The 25,434-nt window shown below is 43.2% G+C and overlaps 3 protein-coding genes across 5 annotated transcripts in view; all 3 read left to right on the top strand.

Moving 5' to 3' along the window:
* LOC140470724 (histone H2B 1/2-like) overlaps nt 1-25,434 on the top strand; it is a 698,799-nt gene that overhangs the window by 656,610 nt on the left and 16,755 nt on the right. The window lies entirely within an intron of this gene.
* On the top strand, nt 1,225-4,410 carry LOC140470874 (histone H2B 1/2-like). Its single transcript, XM_072566823.1, has 2 exons — nt 1,225-1,359; nt 3,557-4,410. Exon 2 carries the CDS (start codon nt 3,568-3,570, stop codon nt 3,964-3,966), a length of 399 nt encoding a protein of 132 aa, XP_072422924.1. The 5' UTR covers nt 1,225-1,359; nt 3,557-3,567; the 3' UTR covers nt 3,967-4,410.
* Nucleotides 5,172-6,576, top strand: LOC140470696 (histone H2A-like). Its single transcript, XM_072566717.1, has one exon. The coding sequence runs from the start codon at nt 5,187-5,189 to the stop codon at nt 5,625-5,627; it is 441 nt and encodes a 146-aa protein (XP_072422818.1). The 5' UTR covers nt 5,172-5,186; the 3' UTR covers nt 5,628-6,576.

Here is a 25,434-nt window from a genome sequence, read left to right as displayed (position 1 = left end):
TGTTAAGTATTCCAGTAGAGTTAAGTTATTCCAATTTCTTCTTTATTGCGTTGTATGTTAACTACTGTGCACAGGACAAAATGCACCTTTTAAAGCTGCACAATCATTCTAACTGATAACTGCCCTCGTACTCACATAACAGAAACAGACTGGTACAGATAGATAACTACACTGCCATATGTACACCAGAGAAACATTCAGGAACAGATTAAGCCAAATGTAGATATTTATAAAGCAGAAGCTGACAGGTACAGATTGATAACTAACCTCCATATTCACAAACCAGAAAATGTCAGGTAAAGATTGATGACCATGTTTACAACACAGAAACTGACAAGGTGAGACTGATAAAAGCATTCACACAGACATGTAGCAGAGATTGATTGGGATAGACTTTTTATTACACAGCCATAGTCACTGAGCAAAAACTGACAGGTACAGATTGATAAAGCTAGTCAAACATTCACGTAACAGAAATGAACATAAAGACATGGATAGCAAAACCCCCATTTACATAGCAAAAACTGTCAGGGACCAATTAGTAAATACACTCTCACATGCACAGAGGAAACACTGACAGGGACAGATTGATAACTACAATTACACATTCTCACAGCAGAGACCTTAAGAGTAGACTGATAATTACACAAACATAATGACTGTGGAAGAACAGACAGGTACAGATTGATGACTAGACCACCATATTCACACATCACAACCTGTGTAGAAAAGTTTAACTAAATTGAGATACTCACAAAAAACAGAAGCTGACAGGTAATGTTGATAACCACATTAACATATTCAGAGAAATGGACAAGGTAATTCTGATAAAAGCACTCCCACATCCACATAGCTGAACTGATATTGGGAGACTGAAAATTACACAGACAAATTCATTGAGCAGAAAGAAACGGGTACAGATTGATAAGGCCAGTCAAACAGTCTCATAGCAAAGACTGCAATGATAAATACCCTTACACATTCTCACATCAGAGACATTCTGGGATTGTGATAATTACACTAACGTAATCACTGTGGAAGAACGGTCAGGTACAGACTGATGACTACACTCACATTCAGATGGCAGAAACTGACAGGGACAGATTGTGAAAGAGTAATAATCATTCACCTCCCGTTTTACTTCAGTTTTACACAGCCAATAACGAGAGGTAAACTAACCCTTAACCAAACTCAAATTCTGAACAATACTATTTCACAGCGTAAGCAGGGAATCACAGTGATAAAACAAATAACACAAGATTATTTTGAGGATTTAACTCGGAAGATGGACAAGGGAGATCCAGTCGATGTAGTGTACCTGGACTTTCAGAAAGCTTTTGATAAAGTCCCACACAAGAGGTTAGTGAGTAAAATTAGGGTGCACGGTATTGGGAGCAAAGTACTAGATTGGATAGAGAATTGGTTGGCTAATAGGAAACAAAGGGTAGTGATTAACGGCTCCATTTCGGAATGGCAGGCAGTGACCAGTGGGGTACCGCAGGGATCCGTGCTGGGACCGCAGCTTTTTACAATATATGTAAATGATATAGAAGATGGTATCAGCAATAACATTAGCAAATTTGCTGATGATACAAAGCTGAGTGGAAGGGTGAAATGTGATGAGGATGTTAGGAGATTACAGGGTGACCTGGACAAGTTAGGTGAGTGGGCAGATGCATGGCAGATGCAGTTTAATGTGGATAAATGTCTGGGTATCCACTTTGGTGGCAAGAACAGGAAGGCAGATTACTACCTCAATGGTATCAAATTAGGTAAAGGGGCTGTTCAGAGAGATCTGGGTGTTCTTGTCCACCATTCAATGAAGGCAAGCATGCAGGTACAGCAGGTCGTGAAGAAGGCTAATAGCATGCTGGCCTTCATAACAAGAGGAATTGTGTATAGAAGCAAAGAGGTGCTTCTGCAGCTGTACAGGGCCCTGGTGAGACCACACCTGGAGTACTGTGTACAGTTCTGGTCTCCAAATTTGAGGAAAGACATTCTGGCTATTGAGGGAGTGCAGCATAGGTTCACGAGGTCAATTCCTGGAATGGCAGGATTGCCTTACACGGAAAGACTGAAGCGACTGGGCTTGTATACCCTTGAGTTTAGAAGACTGAGAGGGGATCTGATTGAAACGTATAGGATTATGAAAGGATTGGACACTTTGGCAGGAGGAAACATATTTCCGCTGATGGGGGAGTGCCGAACCAGAGGACACTACTTAAAAATACGGGGTAGACCATTTAGGACAGAGATGAGGAGAAACTACTTCACCCAGAGAGTGGTGGCTGTGTGGAATGCTCTGCCCCAGAGGGCAGTGGAGGCCCAGTCTCTGGATTCATTTAAGAAAGAATTGGATAGAGCTCTTAAAGATAGTGGAGTCAAGGGTTATGGAGATAAGGCTGGAACAGGATACTGATTGGGAATGATCAGCCATGATCATATTGAATGGCGGTGCAGGCTCGAAGGGCTGAATGGCCTACTCCTGCATCTATTGTCTATTATCTATCGTCTATTATCACAATTAACATTCGCACAGATATCATATTCAAAATAATCCTTAAATAACAGTGACCAGTTCAGAGTGAGTACAAATGACTTGTGATCAAATAAAGTTCAGAGAAAATCCATATCGCAAAGTTCATAATGCAAAAAAAAACTTCTGCTAGAAACTGAAATGCACCAAATAATATGTATTCTAATGTAGTGTAAAGTAAGATTTCAGGAACTGAAATATTGGCAGGAGGCTGCTGACACTGATTGAGGAGCTGAACAGTCAGGGAGTAAAATTCATGTTGTCAGCAGAAAGCAAAAGGTACCAAAACGTCGATTTTACTGCTCCTCAGATGCTGCCTGAACTGCTGTGCATTTCTGGACACCAGTCACAGTACGTCAGTTCCCTTTAATCATTGAGGTAATCAGAGTAGAACTGACAATGATACACACGCTGGTAGCTATCCTGAGTAATTTGTGAATACTTTGGCTGATACTCTGGAGATTTGAAGAAGAATAGGGGAAAAGATAACTGAAGGGAGTTTACAGAGTAGATGATGATATAATGTCCTTTATCATTAGAGAGTGTAGAGCAAGAAACACAAGCAAAAGAGAACATTCCTTAACTCCCATTTTCCTCCAACGCGATGCATTTGTCAAGTAGTTCCATCATTTGCAGGAGTAAAACACACTCCCTGTCAGATTGTAGTGCATTTTCTCACTTGACAACAAATGTGATGCCATTTTAAAATGGAAGAGAAAAGAAAACCATTATCAAAAGACGCAGAATGGATTACAATTAGAATCTCACATTTTAGAGTGAGCTCGGAATTTGATCCCTTCACAAAATTTCGGTTTGTGTTTCCGATGGTATTGCAGATCCAGACAGATCCACATTGAGTCCCACACTAACCAATCAGAGCAAAGTTACCATGCCTACAACGTAGCCAATCAGGACCCAACCTCCCCCCCAACGTCCCAATTTCTAAATTACCGTGGCTGACGCCGTCCGTCTATAAAAAGGGAGCTCCGAGCCCACTTTCCCTTATTCTGTTACTAACAGTGAGCGGCGCTATGGCTGATGAGAAGAAAGCTCAGCAAGCCTCCAAGAAGGGCGCGAAGAAAATCATCAAGAAGGCGCCAGCGAAGGGCGGCAAGAGGAGGAAAAGGACTAGGAAAGAAAGTTACTCCATCTATATCTACAAAGTGATGAAGCAGGTTCACCCCGACACCGGCATCTCCTCCAAGGCCATGAGCATCATGAACTCGTTCGTCAACGATATTTTCGAGCGTATCGCGGGGGAGGCTTCCCGCCTGGCCCATTACAACAAGCGCAGCACCATCAGCTCCCGGGAGATCCAGACCGCCGTGCGGCTGCTGCTGCCTGGGGAGCTGGCCAAGCACGCCGTGTCGGAGGGTACAAAGGCGGTGACCAAGTACACCAGCTCCAAGGGAAGGACCGCACTGCACTGAAGCATACACACCCACAACCCAAAGGCTCTTATAAGAGCCACCTGCAACATCCCTGAGACAGCTGGACCAATTCTTTACGGTTTGATTGTTTTGTTTTGTTTTTTTATTCTTGACGTAGTATTTTTAATTTTAGTGCGATATGCAATTGATTTTACAAGTTTTTTTGCGATTAATGGGGGTTGGGTTGGAGAAAGCGGATTAAGCGCCAGTGAGTCATTTTTCATCTTGTATATTCACCCGTGGCAGACAAAAAAGTGACCACGTCTTTCAGTCCCACCTCCTATTGTCGGAGAGAGACTTTCAAAGTGAACCGAGAGAACACCAACACTGCTACCGGACTGAAATGTGGAGCTTTTGCTGAATCTGATCGAGAGCAACAATTGATGGACGACTGTAAAAGATCGTCTAATAACCCGGGTTCAATTCCCGCCTCAGGCGACTGACTGTGTGGAGTTTGCACATTCTCCCCGTGTCTGCGTGGGTTTCCTCCGGGTGCTCCGGTTTCCTCCCACAGTCCAAAGATGTGCAGGTCAGGTGAATTGGCCATGCTAAATTGCCCATAGTGTTAGGTAAGGGGTAAATGTAGATGTAGGGGTATGGGTGGGTTACGCTTCGGCGGGGCGGTGTGGATTTGTTGGGCCGAAGGGCCTGTTTCCACACTGTAAGTAATCTAATCTAATCTAATCTAAACCGTGTTCTCCATCGATCCTGAGCCGGAAGAATGTTGTGTGCTGCTTTCTCAGCATGTTGGGTGTGCTAAAGAAATGTGAAGTGAAAAGACAGGTTACAGACTGCAGTGTTTGGCCCGTTTTGTTTCAGCTTCTTCTCAAGGTTTAGAAAATAACCCACTTTCAAAATCAGAAATGGACAGATAGAGGTCGTCAAATGAGGGAGAGTAACACGGTGTGAAGTATACATTTGTAAACTAAAAGTAAATTATCATGAGTATTAATGTTTTTTAAACTTACTCACTTTTTTGTACTTCATTTTCATGTTAAACCTACTCCTTTGTTTGGAAATTGGCGGGCTTTTCAAACTGGAAAGAAGGCGGTTGATGATTTGGCGCCGGTACTTTCCGCCCCCCTCCCCGTGCCCTCTCCGGATTGGGGAATGAGGCAGATATCTGATTGGGAATTGAAACAACATTAGGAGGGGCTGGACAATGGGACCAATCAGAAACGGCCGCCCCACCATCCCTCCCGAAGGTATAAGAGGCCGCAATGTGGGCGGAGTCCAGCATTCTCTTTGGAAGTGTTTGTGAGATTGTGATGATGTCTGGAAGAGGAAAGGGCGGTGGGAAAGGACGCGCCAAGGCGAAGTCTCGGTCGTCCCGGGCTGGCCTGCAGTTCCCGGTGGGCCGTGTTCACAGGCTCCTGAGAAAGGGTAACTATGCTGAGCGTGTGGGTGCCGGAGCGCCGGTCTATCTGGCTGCGGTGCTGGAGTATCTGACGGCTGAAATCCTGGAGCTGGCCGGCAACGCGGCCCGGGACAACAAGAAGACCCGCATCATCCCCAGGCACCTACAGCTGGCCGTGCGCAACGACGAGGAGCTCAATAAGCTGCTGGGAGGGGTGACCATCGCTCAGGGCGGGGTGCTGCCTAATATCCAGGCCGTGCTGCTGCCCAAGAAAACCGCTGCTGCTGGATCCGCTAAAAAGTGAAGAGAGCATTCTTGAATGTGACTACCCAAAGGCTCTTTTAAGAGCCACTCACAGCGTCTGTGAAAGGAGTTAAACACTCCTGTCTGTCTGATTAAAGTTCATCAGGAAAAGCTTTTGCCTGAAACATCGATTTTCCTGCTTCTCAGATGCTGCCTGAACTGCTGTACTTTTCAAGCACCACTCTTAATTTCCAGCATTTGCAATACCCACCTCTGCCGAACAGAAGTGCCCTACCTTTGAATTCCACCGATTCATTTTACAGTTAAATTTCCATACACCGAGGCTGTTGCTTGATTGCACAGTGCTCTGAATGGGACTTTCTGCTGTCGTTTAGAAGCTTTCAAAATGAACTGAGATCAAACCAGAACAGTTGCCTCACTGCAAGGGTCAGTCAAATAGCTCAAAAATAGATCCTTCTGTCCAACCAGTCCATACCCAATATAATCTCCATCTAGACAAGTCTCACCTGCTTGTTCTTGGCCCATAACCCTCCAATATCTTAACAATGATATACTTATCCAAATGTCTTTTCAACATTGTGACTGTATCCATATGCATCACCCCCTTTCTAAGTTAATTCCACACAATCTATACTGTTAAAAAAAACTTAACTTTTAAAATCTTTTTCCTTTTACCTTAAAAATGTGTCTCATAGTCTTGCAGTCTCTTACCATTGAAAAAGATACCTACCATTCCCTTTACCTTTAGCCCTCATAATTGTCAAAACTCTATCACCCATCAAGATCTTAGGCTCCAGAGAACAGAAGTCCCAGCCTATTCTTGCAATGGAATTTTCCATTCCCATCAACATCCTAGCAAATCTTTTCTGAACTCTTTCCAGCTCAATAGTATACTTTTGATAACAGGGTGACCAGAACTTGATACTGTAATCCAGAAGAGGACTCATCAACATCCTATGCAACCTCAATACAACCTTCCAACAGCTGTACTCCAAGGTCTGAGCAATGAAGGCAAGCACACTAGATGTTTTCTTCACCAAATTGTATACTTGTGAAGCAAACTTCAAAAATATGCAGCTGGCCAACTAGGTCTCTCTGTTCAACAGCACTATCCAAGGCCCTATTTGTAATTGTATAAGTCCTACTCTTGCTTGTTTTGTAAATATGCAATGCCTCAATAACTCCATCTGCCATTCCTCACACCATTGACTGATTTAATCAAGATTTGTTTCTAATCTGTGATAGCCTTCACTGTTCACTATCCCACCGATTTTGATGACATCTGGAAAATTACTAACCATATCTTCTGTATTCTCATCTAAATCATTTACACACAAAAAAACAAACAAAAGCAGACCCAGCACTGATTGGGATGGAACATCATTGGTATCTTGCATCCAGTCTAATAAGCAACTGTCCACCTCCTCTCCATCTCCTGCTGTTATGCCAATTTTATATTCAATTGGCACACTCAACCTAAATCCCATGTAATCTAACCTTGCTATTTAATCTACCATGCATAAACTTGTAAAAGACTTTACCAAACTTCAAGTCAATAATGTTTACCACAGTGCCCTCAATCTTCTTGGATAGTCACTCAACAATCTCAATCAATTTTGGGAAAAATAATTTTCTTCTACAAAACAATCCTGACAATTCCTAATTATTCCTTGCCATCTCCTACCACTCCTTCCCAAACCGTACATTTGAATCCTATCTTTCAGAATCCCCTCCAACAATGTACCCATTGCACAAGTCAGACTCACAGGTCTATACTTCCCAGGCTTCTCCTTACATCCCTTCTTAAAATAATGGCAAATTATTATCCAATATCCGATCATCCAACACCTCATCATAGTTACAGATGATACAAATATCTGTTTGGAGGCCCCACTACCAGGGATATATTTCCCTCCCCACCCCTTTCCGCCTTCCGCAAAGACCGTTCCCTCCGCAACTACCTGGTCAGGTCCACGCCCCCCTACAACCCACCCTCCCATACTGGCACTTTCCCCTGCCACCGCAGGAACTGTAAAACCTGCGCCCACACCTCCTCCCTTACCTCCATCCAAGGCCCTAAAGGAGCCTTCCACATCCATCAAAGTTTTACTTGCACATCCACTAATATCATTTATTGTATCCGTTGCTCCCGATGCGGTCTCCTCTACATTAGGGAGACTGGGTGCATCCTAGCAGAGCGCTTTCGGGAACATCTCCGGGACACCCGCACCAATCAACCACACCGCCCCGTGGCCCAACGTTTCAACTCCCCCTCCCACTCTGCCGAGGACATGGAGGTCCTGGGCCTCCTTCACCGCCACTCCCTCACCACCAGATGCCTGGAGGAAGAAAGCCTCATCTTCTGCCTCGGAACACTTCAATCCCAGGGCATCAATGTGGACTTCAACAGTTTCCTCATTTCCCCTTCCCCCACCTCACCCTAGTTCTAAACTTCCAGCTGAGAAACTGTCCCCATGACTTGTCTGGACTTGTCCTACCTGCCTATTTCCTTTTCCACTTATCCACTCCACCCTCTCCTCCTTGACCTATCACCTTCATACCCCCCTCCCCCACTCACCCATTGTACTCTATGCTACTTTCTCCCCACCCTACCCTCCTCTAACTTATTTCTCCATGCTTCAGGCTCACTGCCTTTATTCCTGATGAAGGGCTTTTGCAATTGTTATCAGCAAATTTATAAAAATACTGCTTTATGTTATAAATTCAGAGTGTATCATGATCTCCCTTTCAGGGCTGGTCTCTGGGGAGGATCTTTTGTCCCTGCTTTAACTGGGTTTTGCATGAATAAACCTCCAACTGCCTGAGTTCTGCCTGCCTGCTGAGTTTGCATTCTGTTTTGGGAGAAATGGCTCTGACAACAGCAATTACCTCCTTGATCTTTAAGGTGCCCTACTCTCTTTCTCTCCCTCATTGTTAACTTGCTTTGAATGATCTTGTAGAATCTCATTGAATTATGCTTAACCTTATCTGCCAAGACTACCTTTGGATTAGATTACCCACATTGTGGAAACAGGCCCTTTGGCCCAACAAGTCCACGCCAATCTGCCGAAGCGCAAGCCAGTCAGACCCATTCCCCCACGTTTACCCCTTGACCTAACACTACGGGCAATTTTGCATGGCCAATTCACCTCACCTGCACATTTTTGGAGTGTGGGAGGAAACCCACGCAGACACAAATGAATGTGCAAACTCCACACAGAGTCGCCTGAGGTAGGAATTGAACCCAAGTCTTTGGCGCTGTGATGGGAGCAGTGCTTGCCACCGTGCCACGCCCTCTTTGGTATCCCCCTCTTTGATTTCCTAATCTCCCTCTCAAGAATGCCCTTACTATTTGCATAATGTTCAAGAGATGCTTTTCACCCTAGTTGTCTATGTCTAATATACGATTCATTTGTATTTGCAAATAAAACATTGACTTTGCTGCTCCTTTGATGCTGTGCTTTTCCAATTTTATTTTTATCAACTCTGACTGTCCTTACTAAAAACCTTACATTTATCCATATGACTTTGCTTTTGCCCATTGACTTCTCCTCAACACAGTCACAATACATTTTCTTTCACAGCTCACCATCCGACCTAGTTTTATGTCATCTGTCAATCTGGAAATATTACATTTAATGTCCTTTTCAAAATCATTGTGACTATATTGTGAAGAGTAGGATTCTAATCATATTTCTTGCATTGACTCCTAGTCACTGCCTGCCATTGAAAAAATGATCCATTTATTCCCTCTATGTGTTTTCTTTCAGCCAACCAGTTTTTAAAATCCATCTCAGCACCATGTTTTTTGTTTTGTTTTATGTGAGATTTTGTCAAAAGAAACATCTGAATGATGCCATCTGCTTATCACCTCTATCCCAGCAGATTTGCTAAGCTGAGAACATAGAACATTATGACACAGGAACAGGCATTTCGAATCCATGCTGACTTTATTTGGTCCCAATCTCTCTTTTTCCGCAGATACTCTGCAAGTATTTTTTTTCCCTGCAGGCTGAGTGGCCTATAATTCCCAGATTATCTCTAACTTGCTTTTCAAATAGATTGGTTACATTAGCTAACTCATAATCTGTGGAAAATATTACAATGTCTATGGAATCTTGGAACATGACCATTCTCTATTTCTGTGACCACTATGTTAACTACTCTGGATGTGGATGACCAGGCCCTGCTGTTTCCCAGCTTCAATCTTATCCATTGTCCCAACACAATTTTCCAAACAATACTGATTTGTTTCAGTTTTTCCCTCTCACTGAACTCTGTGTTCCCCAACATTCCTGGTGCATCATTTGTGTTGTCCTTTGTAATCAGAGAACAACAGTTAGATATTTGGATGGATAGCCGTTTTTGCTCCCCTAATATGGACTGCCTCTTTTTGATCTTTGTGTTAACCAACCCATGTTTTCTTCCATTTTCCCTTTACACATTTATCAATACTTTACCAGTTAGTTACTTTTTCGAAACATCTGCAAGCTTACTCCAGTCCTCATTCTCTCTTTCTTGATCAATGCCCTTTATCTCATCACTTGCTGAATTCTAAATTATGGCGAAAGTGAGGACTGCAGATGGTAGAGATCAGAGTCAACATTAGAGTGGTGCTGGAAAAACACAGAAGGTCAGGCAGCATCTGGAGAGCAGGAAATAGACATTTCGGGCAAAATCCTTTCATCAGGAATGAGGCTGGGAGACTCCAGGGTGGAGAGATAAATGGGAGCATGGTGGCGCTGGGGAGAAGGTAGCTAAGAGTGTAATAGGTGGATGGAGGTGGGGATGAAGGTGATAAGTCAGAGAGGAGGGTGGAGCGGATAGATGTGAAGGAAGATTGGCAGGTAGGGCAGGTCATGACGATGCTGCTGAGCTGGCAGGTTGGAACTGGTGTAAGGTGGGGGGAGGGGAAATGTGGCAACTGGTGAAGTCCACGAAGTTGATTCTAAGCCTACTGTGAATCCTCTTGTAAGGATGCTACCTTGAAGAAGTTCTCCTCCTCTCTCTACAAAGATCTCAATGAGTTTCTCTCTCATTGCAACCCTCAGGTCATCTCCTCTGCACTGAATTCTAAATTGTTCCCAGGCTTTATGTTTGTCTGTTTATTTTTTTCCCAATTTGTATGCCTATTCTTGGTATCAAATGTTATCTCACAGAACCCTAAAGTTTTGTTAAATTTACAGAAGTAATAACTTGTAAATTGTAACACTTTCCAAATTCAGGGCAACCTCTATCAGAAAAGTCAAATGCAGTTGATGTAGGGAAACGTCAGCTTAATAGAGGGCAAGTTTCTCTCTAAGCCACACACCATAATCACTTGGAAATACATCCCTTTCCTTCACTGTCGCTTGATCAAGACTCTGGAATTCCCTGTTCATGGCATTGTTGGCAGCACATGGACAACACCTGTTCCAGAAGGTTGCTCACCACCGCCTGCTCAAAGGGGAATAAAGGCGACGTCCACGTCCCCAGAGTGAATAAACATTGTGGCATACAATACACCACAAGGTTTCTGTCTGCAGCATACCTGACACGAACCTCTGTTGTCCGCGATACACTAATTCGAGGCCCAGAGACGTTATTGCACACACGCCTCCTGAACCAGAAACAGGGACTAACACTCTCTCCAAGTTACATTCTGCCTTATTAAGAGTGTTCCACTTATTTCATTTGTGTTACTATTTTTCACTTATGTTACTTTCTTAAAGGAATTAATATTTGTGGATGAGGGTCAGCAGGATTACCACACTTTTCGAGATATTATTAAATGGGGGAGCACAAGGGATGGGCCGAGTGGCCGCCAGTTTCTCCGCCCCCTGATCAGATTGTGACAGAGCCGGAGGGAGGAGTTATTAACATGACCCGGGGATGAGCTCCATTGGAGCTTTATAAAGGGACAATGTCCCAGCTTGAAACCTTCTCTGCCCTTTCCCTCACAGTTCCAGTTCCTTTGGTCAAACTGGGGGAAATGACCAATTGATGTTTGTCTCTGGGAGGCATTGGGAACAGCAGCGCGTGCGTGATGCCGTCCCTCCTCCAGTGCTGCTGTTCCTGAGTAGAGGAGCGCATGCGTGAGGCCCTCCCCCAGCGCTGCCATTGAGGAGCATTTACTCAGTGAGTACAAGAGGTTTGTTTGAAACAGACCGTAATGGAGAGATCAGCGCCCAGGGAAGGGAGGGAACAGCAGGCTCCTTCCAGCAGCACATCGGGATGGGAGCCTGGGACACAGAGGGGGCTCCGAGACCGGGATTGATTCGGGGTGAGTTCAGGGAGAACCGGGGGCTGTTTGTAAGAGGCCGAGCGGAGCAGGAACTGGTCCCGGAACTTGGAGTGAGCGGACTGTGGGGAAGAGAGAGGCCTTTCTCGGGCTGTGTGTGGGCCTGCTGAGGGAGGCAGAGCGGGAAGAAGCTGCTGTGGGACATTCTTATGGTTTTTAATTCCCTAAACTCTGATGGGAATTGATTGTTTGGCTTCTGTTTCACGCTGTTTGTTGCGAATAGACGTTGAATTGTTGGGAAATAAAGGGCAGTGTATCTAAATGTGATAAAAGTGCCAGTTCTTCCTTCAGCAGTTAGTGTTATTTTTTGGGGGGTGGGGGGGGTGGGCTGAATATTGAACTGTGTAATTATTCTATTTTTGGAGCTGTGCATGTGTTGGTTAGTTTTTTCATCTGAGTAAATTGTTTCAGAATTTCGCAAACAGAAAAAGACTGGGAGGGGCTCAGTGTTCTTTTGTAGCCAGACCTTGTTCTTTTTAAAAACAGAAGTATCATGATCATGACCTGAATATTGTGTTGATCAGTTGATTTTTTTTTCCTACTCAGAAATGATGATATCTCTCTTTTCTTACTCCCAGGCAAATGTTTGATGGACCAGGATAATGTAATATTTCCTCAGTACAAGCCAAGTATGACCATCTGCTTCTAACAACTAACAGGTATGTTACAATTGTCAGATTGGAGAACATCCTTTCCTCTATCAGAGTGGATTGAGTCAGATACACATTGAGCTCAATTTCCAGAAGAATGCATTCAATCCAAGAGTCGGACACAACTGATGAAATATATTTTTAAAAAATTCTCTTTAAACTCATATCTGGTCGGCATGGATGGGTTGGACCGAAGAGTCTGTCTCCAAGCTGTACATCTCTATGACTGTATGAATACTCAATGCTCAAAAGCTCAGTTCTAATAAATTTCATTTTGCATAGCTAATTATCATTTGCAATATCTGAAGAGGGATAGACTGTATCCTCATGAAACATACATTCAGGAATTACATTAACCCACATGTAGTAAAGGCAATTTTAAAGTTACAATCAAGGTGAACAAACAAGTCATGCTGTTACATTGTTACAACGAGGATATATGAAGAAGATATTGAGTGCATATGCAGAAGGAAACTTTGATATTTTCAGTAACTGAGAAAGTCAATATTACATTTTTAATAAATCATTGTCCTGGAAAAGACACAACAATTAAGCTATGTAAATTCCAAATGAATCTCTGGGCCAAAGCCTGGTGTGGAGGGAGTGCTCATCGCGTGTGTACACACCCACAACCACCATCTCCATCCCACCCCCATATGTGTGCTTGCGCGTGCAAGCACACACACCATTCTATCTCATACAGAGCTACTGACTGACTTACAATAGTTGCAAATTCACACACCATCCTGAAATACACATTACAACATCTATCAGTGATGAAGATCCATATACACCGCACCTAGCAGAAAACATTTCATCAAGCTGACTTCTACTCTCTGATCTCAAGTCTAAGAGATCAACAGCACAGAATACATCTATTCAAATTATTAAGTCTGCACTGATCAAGAACAGTCTATAACAACTCAGTTGATTGAAAGGGATTAGAATTGTTAACTCAATGAGTATTCCATTTCCATAGATTTTTCATGGCAGCAGAGAAGTTGTCATCCCCATCTGAATCATAACGCCATTCTCCATTTCATCATTTTGTAGGAGTTTCTTTTTTTCAGTCCAGGAAGAACGTTTTTATTCTTCTGTGTGTCTTTCAAAATTTGTTTCAAGAAATCTATGAAGAACCCTGCGTTCATCTTGACTATCTCTTCATTAAACTATAAAAATAAATCAAGGTATCAGGATATCGTTTTGCCAAGGAGTCAATAGAATCAGATCATTACTATTTACAGTAGTGCAGAAAGAAAGAAAAAGCTTCTCCTTTTATTTTAACCAACAAGAGTTGATTGTTCATTAAATTGAATTTGACTGTTTAAATATTCTTCACCGATAGTGGAAAATAAAGACCTTTTGTTTTTCCCCACCCTACCAGAGAGCAACACAAGAATACTGCTAATCTTGTCCAGATGGGTAAATAAAATAGAATTGGCCAATTCTCTTTTCTGCACAAGGAGCATTGTCTTCAGTCAGCTGCAATGCAGTTGAAATGTTCACTTAGTTGCAAATTGATTTGGTTAATACTGATCATTAATTCATTGGTAAAGTGTGTCACATTGTCAAAATTGATAGCATTCTGAAAACCAGACCTTGATATCCCCACTGTTCCTGGTTAGACTCTGCACTATAGGAATTACAAAAGTCTATTACTTTTCTCCCCTTGATTCTGAAGAAAATTACAGATGCTTTTCTGCTGTAATGTGTTGCATGTTCACCTGTCCATGGATCCTATCGGCTCTCAAACTAAAGAACATAGGCTGTGGACATTATCCAACTACATGTACGAGGCCAAATATTAGCAGATATAGAAACACATCCACTTTCACTGACGGGAGCTGACTCCAGTGGCAATGAATAAAATCTCATTCATGTCAAGTAGCAGAAGTTGAAACAATTAATTGTGTTTGCACTTACTAAAAATGACATGTTTTAATTTAGACAACACTGAACCACTGTGAAATACAATAACCAAGAATAAGGAGCACATTGGTATCAAGGGAGAGAATGATACATAAATATACACGTGTGCGCGCGCGCGCGCGCGCACACACAGACAACTAAACTAACACATTCACTTAGCAAACACTGGCAGCTACAGTCTGCTTAATGCACTTGCCCATTTATAAATAAGATGCTGACAGATACAGATTCGTAACTCCATCCTGAGATACCCAGAGCCGAATATAACAGGGACAGATTGGTCAATCGTACACATGTGCACATGGCAAGACATTTCAGAGGAAGACAGATAGCCACATTCTCATCATCAAAACTTATTGGAACAGATTAATAACACCCCCTGTTTCAAATCGCATACAATGACATGTACAGTTTGATAATAACAATCATGTTTACAGCACAGAAAATGACAGGTAGAAATTAATAACAAAAATTGCTGGAAAAACCACAGGTTTGACAGCATTGGTGGAGGGAAATCAGACTTAACATTTGAGGTCTAGTGACCCCTCCTCAGAACTGATTGTGTGCATTTTCCTAGCTACCATTTGGTCTTCTCTATGCTGGGGAAACTGAGTGTAGATTGGGTGTCCACTGTGCAGAACACTTACATTCTGTCCAGACAAAATGTCCCTGAGCTTCTAGTAGCGTGCCACTTCAACACACCACCCAGTTCCCTGGCCAACATCTCTGTCTCAGGCTTGCTGCAGTGCTCCAGCAAAATTCAGTGCAAGCTGGAAGAACAGCACTTCATTTTCTGCTTGGGAACTCGACAGCCTTCTGGAGTCAATATTAAATTCTACATCTTTAGAGCTAGAGCTTCCCATATCATTACCCAAAGCCCCTCACACCACGCAGTGTTATCATAGAGTCTTCTATTGTACACCACAACTCACTAACAGTCTCTATTAACAGCTATTACCATCCTTGTCTGACTGTGATCCACTAGTTTATCTGTCCAACTGTTCTTCCCTCTCTTTGGATTCTATATCCATCCACCATTTACTCCCTAACCCTTCAACACACCCTATCTTCTGCAGAAAATCTAATATTTTCCTGGCTACCATCTCTTCACAGGATGGGTTACTGGACTGGAAATTTTAACTCTGATTTCTGTCCACAGACTCTGTCAGACCTGCTGAGCTTTTCTAGCAATTTGTTTTAGCTTCTGATTTCCAGTATCTGCAGTTCTTTGGTTTTCAATTAGAGATTAATAACTACATTTTCATATTCACAGAGCAGAAATTACTAGGGAAAATTGATAACCATGTTCACAAAAGAAGTTCTGTCATGCAAACATTGATAAATGCACTCACATTTACATTACAGAGCCTGACCGGGAAGGGTTCTTAACGAAACAAAACATTCATGAAGCAAAAACTGACAGGGATTGTTAAAAAGTAAATTCTCATATTCACATAGCAGAGCCTGGCAGACTTAGATTGACAATTACCCAAACACATTCGGTATTGAGTACAGTTGTTGGGAGGTCACCTTGCAGCTGTACAGGACATTGGTTAGGCCACTGTTCGAATATTGCATGCAATTCTGGTCTCCTTCCTGTAGGAATGATATTGTGAATCTTAAAAGGTTTCAGAAAGGATTTACAAGGATGTTGCCATGTTTGGAGGACTTGAGCTCTCGGGAGAGGTTGAATAGGCTAGGGCTGTTTTCCCTGGAGCATCAGAGGCTGAGGGGTGACATGACAGAGGTTTATAAAATCATGAGGGGCATGGATAGGATAAATAGACAAAGTCTTTTCCCTGGGGTGGAGTGAGTCCAGAACTAGAGGGCATAGGTTTAGGGTGAGAGGGAAAAGATATAGAAGAGAGACCTAAAGGGTACATTTTCATGAAGAGGGTGGTACTTGTATGGAATGACCTGCCAGGAGAAAGTGGTGGAGGCTGGTACAATTGCAGCATTTAAAAGACATGCAGCTGAGTATATGAATAGGAAGTATTTGGAGGGATATGGGCTGGGTGCTGGCAGGTGGGACTGGATTGGGTTGGGACATCTAGTTGGCATGGACAAGTTGGACCGAAGCGTCTGTTTTTGTGCTGTATATCTCTATGACATTCACCAAGCAGATTTCCTCAGATGGCTAAGGGAATTCAGCATGTCCATAAAGACTCTTGCAAATTTTTATAGATGCACCACAGAAAGCATCCTATTTGGATGTGTCACAGCGTAGTATGGCTTCTGTTCTGCCCAAGACCACAAGAAACTACAGAGAGTTGTGACTCAGCCCAGTCCATCACTGAAAGCAGCCTTCCATCCAAAGGCTTCACTTCCACTTCCCCCTGTCTCAGGAAAGCAACCAACAACATGAAAGACCCATCTGACCCCAGTTATACGCTCCTCCCCCCTGGTCTGCCAGGTAGAAAATACAGAAGTTTGAACACATTATCCAACAGGTTGAACAACTGCTTCTCCGCTATTATTAGACTTTTGAATGGACCTCTAAATTGTGATGCTAATCTCTGTCTGCACCTTCTCTGCAGCTTTAACACTGGATTCTGTTCTATCACCTTGATGGGCTTTGGATGAGATGATCTAGCTGTAAGGTGCACAAAACAATACTTTATCTCAGGACATGTGAGAACAATGATATAGTTAAATGAATAACTGCAGTCTTATGTTCATATCGCAGAATCTGAGGGATACAGGCTGATAACTACAGTCACACAAACTGACAGGAAAAGATGAATAAATACACTCAAAACATTGGAATTACAGAGCCTGACAGGGTAATATTGATCACTAAACTCTCACATTCACAAAGCAGAAGCTGATAGCCACAGATGAAAACTCAGCTCACACATTCACATAGCAGGGATAGATTGACAATTACATAAACATATTCACCAAGCAGAAATTGACAACTGCAGATTGTTAACTATATTTATGTATTCACGCAGCAGAGTCTGAAAGGTACAGATTGAGTTACTCACTTTGACAAAGAAGAAATTGACAGGTAGAGAATGATAACTGTACTCCCACATTCACATCGCTGAAACTGACCATTACAGTTTGATTAATACACCAATATTCACAGCAGAATCTGATGGGTACTGATCAATAACTGTATTCACATATTGACAGGAAATAAACTGACAGGGACAGATTGGTGTTGACTCTCTCAAATTGACGTAGTAGAAACAGATTGACAAAGACACTCTGGTGTCAATTAGCAAAACCTGACCAGTACTGTTTGATAACTGCATTCACACATTGGTATAGCTAAAGCAGACAAATAGAGATCAATATCTACATTCACTCAGAAGAAACTGATGGGTCCAATTTGACTGCATTTAATATTCATACAGCAGAAACTGACCGGGAGATACTGCTAATGACACTTGCGTTCTCATAGCTGAAACTGACAGGTTCAGGTTGATAACTACAGTCTACACACAGTAGAAACTGTTCAGGACAGATTGATATGTAAACTCACACATTGACAGGGCAGAAACTGACAGGTACATATTGATCATTAAATTCTCACATCCGCATCAGTGAAACATATTTTATTTATATAAAATGTATTTAACAACCAGTCCCTGCAAGTTTATTCTGTGTGGATATATGAATTTAGTTATCAAATTATACCTGTCAGTTTATGCTATGTGAATGTGTGAGCGTAGTTATTAATCTGTCCCTGTCAGTCTCTACAATGCCAAAATGTAACTATATTTACCAGAGTGTGACAGGGACAGATTGATAACTACATTCACTCACACATTTGCACAGCTTATATTGACAGGTACAGGTTGACAGCTGTACTCCCACATTCACCTCACAGGAACTGACAGATATGGATTAATAAGGAAACTCTCAGATCCTGATATGCACTTGTGTTGGGTAGCCCTATTGTGGAGCTGTGGAGGTGTGGGTTAGTATCTGGTTCTCAGTGAATTGGTATAGATATTTTTATTACAATCACCAGACAAAGAGCAGCTCAGGCCAAGGATAGAATCAGATCTGTAGTTCTGTTGGACTTACCGGTTTGAAAGAAGAACAGTCTTATGATTATTAAATGAATGTTACATTCGAAGGTTTGATACTGCCAAACTTAATGTTGATTTACAGGAGATGTCTCTTCTGTCTTCCTCCAGACAAATACTTGAAGGACCAAGACATATTCCCTTGGGGCAAAGCCAAGTGTGATCAGTTCCTTCTAACAAACAGCAGGTATGTTACCGTTGTCAGACTAAAGAATGTCCTTTCCACAGTCACAGAGCAGTTTGAATTCGATGCACAGTCAGCTCAATTTCAAACAAAGAGTCAAATACCACCAAGGAATTACAATGTTTTTATCTCTCTCCATTCTCCATGCACGTTGCCCCATTTCCAATAAATGTTATTATTCACAGCCATATAGTCAGATTTATACAGCACAGAAACAGACACTTCAGCTGGACTCATCCATGCCAACCAGATATCCTGAACTAATCCAGTCTCATTTGCCAGCACATGGCCCATATCCCTCTAAACCCTTCCTGTTCATGTATCCATCCAAGTTCCTTTTAAATGGTGTAATTGTACCAGTCTCCACCAATTTCTCTGGCAGCTCCTTCTATACACACACTATGTCACATTGAAAAAACTGCCCTCCAGATCCCTTTTTAATCTTCCCCTCTAACCCTAAGCCTATGCCCTCTTGCTCTGGACTCCCCTACCCCAGGGAATCAATGTTGTGTATTTATCCTATCCATCGCACTCATGATATTATAAACCTCTATTAGGTTACCCATCCAAAAACAACCTTTAGCCTATTCAGCATCTCCCAGTACCTCAAATACTCCAACCCTGGCAACATCCTTGTAAATCCTTCCTGAACACCTTCAGGTTTCACAATCTCTTTCTGATAGACCAGAATTGCATGCAATATTCCAACAGTGGCCTAACCAATTTCCTGTACAGCCACAACATTACCTCCCAACTCCTGTAATCAATTCACTGACCAATAAAGGAAAGCATCCCAAACACCGCCTTCACTATCCTATCAACCTGCAACTCCACTTTCAAGGAGCTATGAACCTGCACCCCAAGGTCTCTTTGTTCAGCAACACTCCCTAGGACCTTATCATTAAGTGTATAAGTCCTGCTAAGATTTGCTTTCCCAAAATGCAGCACCTCACATTTATCTAAATTAAACTCCATCTGCCACTTCTCAGCCCATTGGCCCATCTGATCAAGATCCTGTTGTAATCTGTGGTAATCTTCTTTGCTGTCCATTACACTTCCAATTTGGTGTCTTCTGCATACTTACTAACTCTACCTCTTGTCAGGTGGGTCAGTGGGCTGAGGAGTGGCAGTTGTAGTTTAGTTTACATACATTTTGAGAAGGCAAACCAAGACACTAATTCCACACTTAATGGTAGGGCATTAGGGAGTGTTGCTGAACGAAGAAACCTCAGAAGATTTCCTTGAATGTTCTCCAACAGGTTATTTGGAAGCAATAGCTGTCAAAGCACAGTTCCTTCAACCACCTGATGAAGGTGCAGTGCTTCAAAAGCTAGTGTTTCCAAATAAACCTGTTGGACGAAAGCCTGGTATTGTTATTTTTCACTTTGTCCACCCGAGTCCAACACTGGCACCTCCAAATCTATGAAAGTAGCCACAGATAGACTGGGCGGTGAAAAAGGCATTTGGCATGCTTGCCTTCGTTGTTCAGGATATTGTGTAGGAGTTGGGAGGTCATCTGGTGGCTGTGCAGGATATTGGTGAATCCGCTTTCAGGAGATTGTGTACAATTCTCATCAACCTGCTGCAGGAAGGACGTTGTTAAACTTGAGGTGGTACAGTAAAGATTTACAAGGATGTTATAGAGATATAGAGTCATACAGCATAGAAACAGACCTTTTGGCCCACCATGTCCATGATGTTCAACAAACCTCAAACTGCATTTGTCCCATTTACCTGCACTTGGCCCATAGCTGACTATATCTTTGCTTTTTAAAAGCACATCCCGATGCTGCTTAAATGCTGTGAGAGTACTCAATCACCCTCTCAGGCAGAACGTTCCAAACTTTACCCACCCTCTAAGTCAAAATATTTTTCTCACATTTCCTCTAAGCTGTTTTCTCCTCAACTTCAATTTGTGCCTTCTGGACTTAGACGCATCGGTCATGGGGAAAAAGATTATCTCAATCTACCTAAATTTCTGATGATTTGAAGATGCTGGTGTTGGACTGGGGTGTACAAAGTTAAAAATCACACAACACCAGTTTATAGTCCTACAGGTTTAATTGGAAGCACGAGCTTTCGGAGCGACGCTCCTTCATCAGGTGATAGTCAAAAATAGAAAAATCATGCCCACAAGGATCACATGGTTGGGAGAGCTAGCATTTCATTAATGAAGTTAAACAGGACAGGGTAAGAGTGAAATATGCCAGTCCCAGTGTACAAGTGAACGTCTAATCAAATTTAAATACATGATATCACATTGGTCAAAAAGCAAACTCCACTCGTTTATTCAGAAATACTGAGCCCCCCATTGCATGGTCACAATGTATTCCAGTTATGTAGGGAAAGAAGTAAATAAACATTCAGATTAAGTATTCATCCAATTATCTCACCATGCTTTAAACTTGCTGTCTGACTCTATGACTGTATGTAACTCATGTACCAATTCTGTTTGTCCAGACTGGAGGAATTAGATAGCAGGCCAAATGTCAGATTGAAACAAACATCGCAATTTAATTTGTTTCCACAAAGTGAAAACAGAATACATCTCTTACAAAACGACTGACTACCCTCCACTCCCATACCCTATGAATATCACTTTTCAAGTGGTCCAAAGGGAAATGAAATATTGACATGAAAACGTACACATTCAGACAGATCCCCAGGTATTATTGGACACAGAATGAAAAAGCTGTCAGACAGTGGTGTTGTGAACAATAAATTCAAAATGCGCATTCAGAATATAGCTTACAACCATAAACTGTACCATATAATAGAAGTTGTGGTAATTGTCCAAACTGGTCTGTACTGTCAGAGACTGACAATGGTATAAAAAGTCTCACTTTCTTTTACAGTACATCGAATTTCTCCAGTGCAGAGAGAGGTCATTTGACCCAACCCCCTGCAACAACTCTCCAAAGCGGATCTCGCCCAGGTGTAGACCCCACCCAAGATATTGATAACAATGTTCAAATTTTAACAATGCTGAAACTGACATAGACAGATTGATCATTAAACAATCACATTCACAGAGCAAAAACTGTCATATTCACATAGCAGGAACCAACAGGTATGGGGTGATAACTTCACTCAAGTATGTATATACGAGAATCTTATTGGGAGAGAGGAATACCTCTACTCGTATATTCAGTGAGTGTAAACCCACAGGTACAGGCAGATAACTTCACTCAAGTATGCACATCGCAGAACTGACAGGGAGACAGTGACAAATGTACTCGCATATTCACGTGGCAGAATTTGCGAGTTGCAGATTGATATAAAGGCTCTCATTGTAAGTATAAAATGGTTGAGCATATTCTCCCTGGAGATCCCATCCCCTGCTCTTGGGGTGGCACGGTGGCTCAGTGGTAAGCACTGCTGCCTCACAGCAACAGGGTCCCAGCTTCGATTCCAGCCTTGGGTGACTGTCTGTGTGCAGAAGCTGATATTCATAGGGTATGGGAGTGGAGGGTAGTGAGTCTGTCCAAAGTGGTGTCTGGTACTTTCAAAATTGTAGGTACGACATGAAACACATTCTTAGGTCAATGGATGACACCTACAGGGTAAAACAAGTTACACTTCAGAAGGTTTGAGTTATAGTCCAGTAACGTACTGGCATGTAAAGACTGTGAAATAGGGTTTACAAAAATGGTTTACGTCCCAGAAACAGACGGGCACAGATTGATGTTGAGAGTGTGGTGCTGGAAAAGTACAGCAGGTCAGGCTGCATCCGAGAAGCAGGAAAATCCATGTATCGGGCATAAGCCCTTCATCTCGATGTTTCAAGCATAAGCCCTCTGATTCTCAGCATCTGCAGAACTCGCCTCTCCTAGGGGCACAGATTGCAGGAATATTTAAGTGGCTGGCAAATAGCATAACATTTTACTGCTTACATCAGTGTTTGATGGATACAGAATAAAACCTCTCTTGAAGTAACACAGTTGACTATTACAGAGAAGAGCAGAATCAGAATGGACAGCAGTTGAGTTAATGCAAAATGTGTAATAAGGACGCGACAGATACAAAGTTAAAGTGACACATACATATCATGCTAACAGTTGCTGATTAACAGGCATTCGCATAATACTGAGAAATGCTATAATCCCTAAATGAAGCTGCACAATGCTTAAGCAGATATCGATAGGTCTCTGGGCCCACAGTTATCAATCAAATTCTCAGAAATATATTAATCCCACACTCGACGTGACTCAACTCTTGACTCAGGAAAAGTATGACATAGAAATCTTTTCTTTCCATTTCTCTTTAACTCCGTGCAATTGAGAATGAGTTGCATTGACCCCAAGCGTAGAAAACACTCTCGGTCAGGTTCCAGCGGATCATGTAGCTTGACAACAAATGTAAAGTCAATTTTAGATGGATCAGTTTTTTTTCACACAGTGGTAAGTTCTGTATTAATTCAGAATTCAGAGGAAACTGAGTGACAGACAGAGCAGGGCAATGTCTTTGATCATCCTGCTCCGCTTCCAGCTCACTCCAGCCCCAACTGTATCTGGGACTGAACCTTTTCTCCCCAAAGATAAAAACAATGAATGCAGATGCTGTAACCCTATTTCTGGATTAGTGGTGCTGGAAGAGCACAGCAGTTCAGGCAGCATCCAAGGAGCAGCGAAATCGACGTTTCGGGCAAAAGCCCTTCATCAGGAATAAAGGCAGAGAGCCTGAAGCATGGAGAGATAAGCTAGAGGAGGGTGGGGGTGGGGAGAAAGTAGCATCGCGTACAATAGGTGAGTGAGGGAGGGGATGAAGGTAATAGGTCAGGAAGGAGGGTGGAGTGGATAGGTGGAAAAGGAGATAGGCAGGTAGGACAAGTCCGGACAAGTCATGGGGACAGCGCTGAGCTAGAAGTTTGGAACTAGGGTGAGGTGGGGGAAGGGGAAATGAGGAAACAGTTGAAGTCCACGTTGATGCTCTGGGGTTGAAGTGTTCCGAGGCGGAAGATGAGGCGTTCTTCCTCCAGGTGTCTGGTGGTGAGGGAGCGGCAGTGAAGGAGGCCCAGGACCTCCATGCCCTTGGCAGAGTGGGAGGGGGAGTTGAAATGTTGGGCCATGGGGCAGTGTGGTTGATTGGTGCAGGTGTCCCGGAGGTGATCCCTAAAGCACTCTGCTAGGAGGTGCCCAGTCTCCCCAATGTAGAGGAGACCGCATCGGGAGCAACGGATACAATAAATGATATTAGTGGATGTGTAGGTAAAACTTTGATAGATGTGGAAGGCTCCTTTAGGGCCTTGGATAGAGATGAGGGAGGAGGTGTGGGTGCAGGTTTTACAGTTCCTGCGGTGGCAGGGGAAGGTGCCAGAATGGGAGGGTGGGTCATATGGGGGTGTGGACCTGACCAGGTAGTCACGGAGGGAACGGTCTTTGCGGAAGGCGGAAAGGGGTGGGGAGGGAAATACATCCCTGGTAGTGGGGTCTGTTTGGAGGTGGCGGAAATGTCGACGGATGATTTGGTTTATGCGAAGGTTGATAGGGTGGAAGGTGATCACCAGGGGCGTTCTGTCCTTGTTACGGTTGGAGGGGTGGGGTCTGAGGGCGGAGGTGCGCGATGTGGACGAGATGCATTGGAGGGCATCTTTAACCACGTGGGAAGGGAAATTGCGGTCTCTAAAGAAGGAGGCCATCTAGTGTGTTCTGTGGTGGAACTGGTCTTCCTTTTCTCCCCAAAGCTGACTGTTCCTGAGTAGAGGAGCGCATGCATGAGGCCCTCCCCCAGTGCTGCCATTGAGGAGCACTTATTCAGGGAGTACAAGAGGTTTGTTTGAAACAGACCGCAATGGAGAGATCAGCGCCCAGGGAAGCGAGGGAACAGCAGGCTCCTTCCAGCAGTACATCGGGATGGGAGCCTGGGACACAGAGGGGGCTCCGAGACCGGGATTGATTCGGGGTGAGTTCAGGGAGAACCGGGGGCTGTTTGTAAGAGGCCGAGCGGAGCAGGAACTGGTCCCGGAACTTGGAGTGAGCAGGTTGGGGGAAGAGGGCGGCCTTTCTCGGGCTGTGTGTGGGCCTGCTGAGGGAGGCAGAGCGGGAAGAAGCTGCTGTGGATCATTCTTGTGGTTTACCATCCTCTGAACTCTGTTGAGATTTTATTGTTTCTCACTGTTTGTTGAGTTTGTGCAGTCAATAGCAGAATCACGACCGAACGTAGGAATGGGATACTCCTGTAAAAGGAGTCGGTCTTGGGTGGAAAAAATAAATATAGCGCCATTTTTTTCTCTCCCCAACAGGTGGTGTTTTGGGAGTTGGATATTGAACTGTGTTAGCATTCCGGTGGTGAGTAGTCCCATTCATAGAGCTGTGTAGTTGTTGCTCAGTTTCTCCATCTCACTCAGTTGGTATCGAATCATATGAGAAACAAACACAATCTGCAGACAAAGAGCAGCTCAGTGCAACAAAGGAATCAGATCCGCGGTTCTGGTTAAGTTGCTGGCTTATCCTAACGAATATGCAATGAATGTGACATTGATCAATATTGCCAGACTCGCTTCACGTTGATTAACGGGTGGTGTCTCTGTCTCCCTCCAGACAAATACCTGAGGGACTAAGACACTGTAATACTTCCTCAGTTCAAAGCGAAGTGTGACCAGCTGCCTCGAACAAACAGCAGGTATGTAGCCCATTGACATTTACGCCAGTTTTGAAGGTAGATAAACTGAATTCTCATCCAAAATAGACACTCAGGAACAGCATTAAAATCTGCATTTAATAAGAACATTTTCTATATTGAAGATAAACAAATAGAGATCACAC

This window comes from Chiloscyllium punctatum, chromosome 52, assembly GCF_047496795.1.
Source record: "Chiloscyllium punctatum isolate Juve2018m chromosome 52, sChiPun1.3, whole genome shotgun sequence".
NCBI lineage: Eukaryota > Metazoa > Chordata > Chondrichthyes > Orectolobiformes > Hemiscylliidae > Chiloscyllium > Chiloscyllium punctatum.
This window is presented reverse-complemented; position numbering and strand designations above follow the sequence as displayed.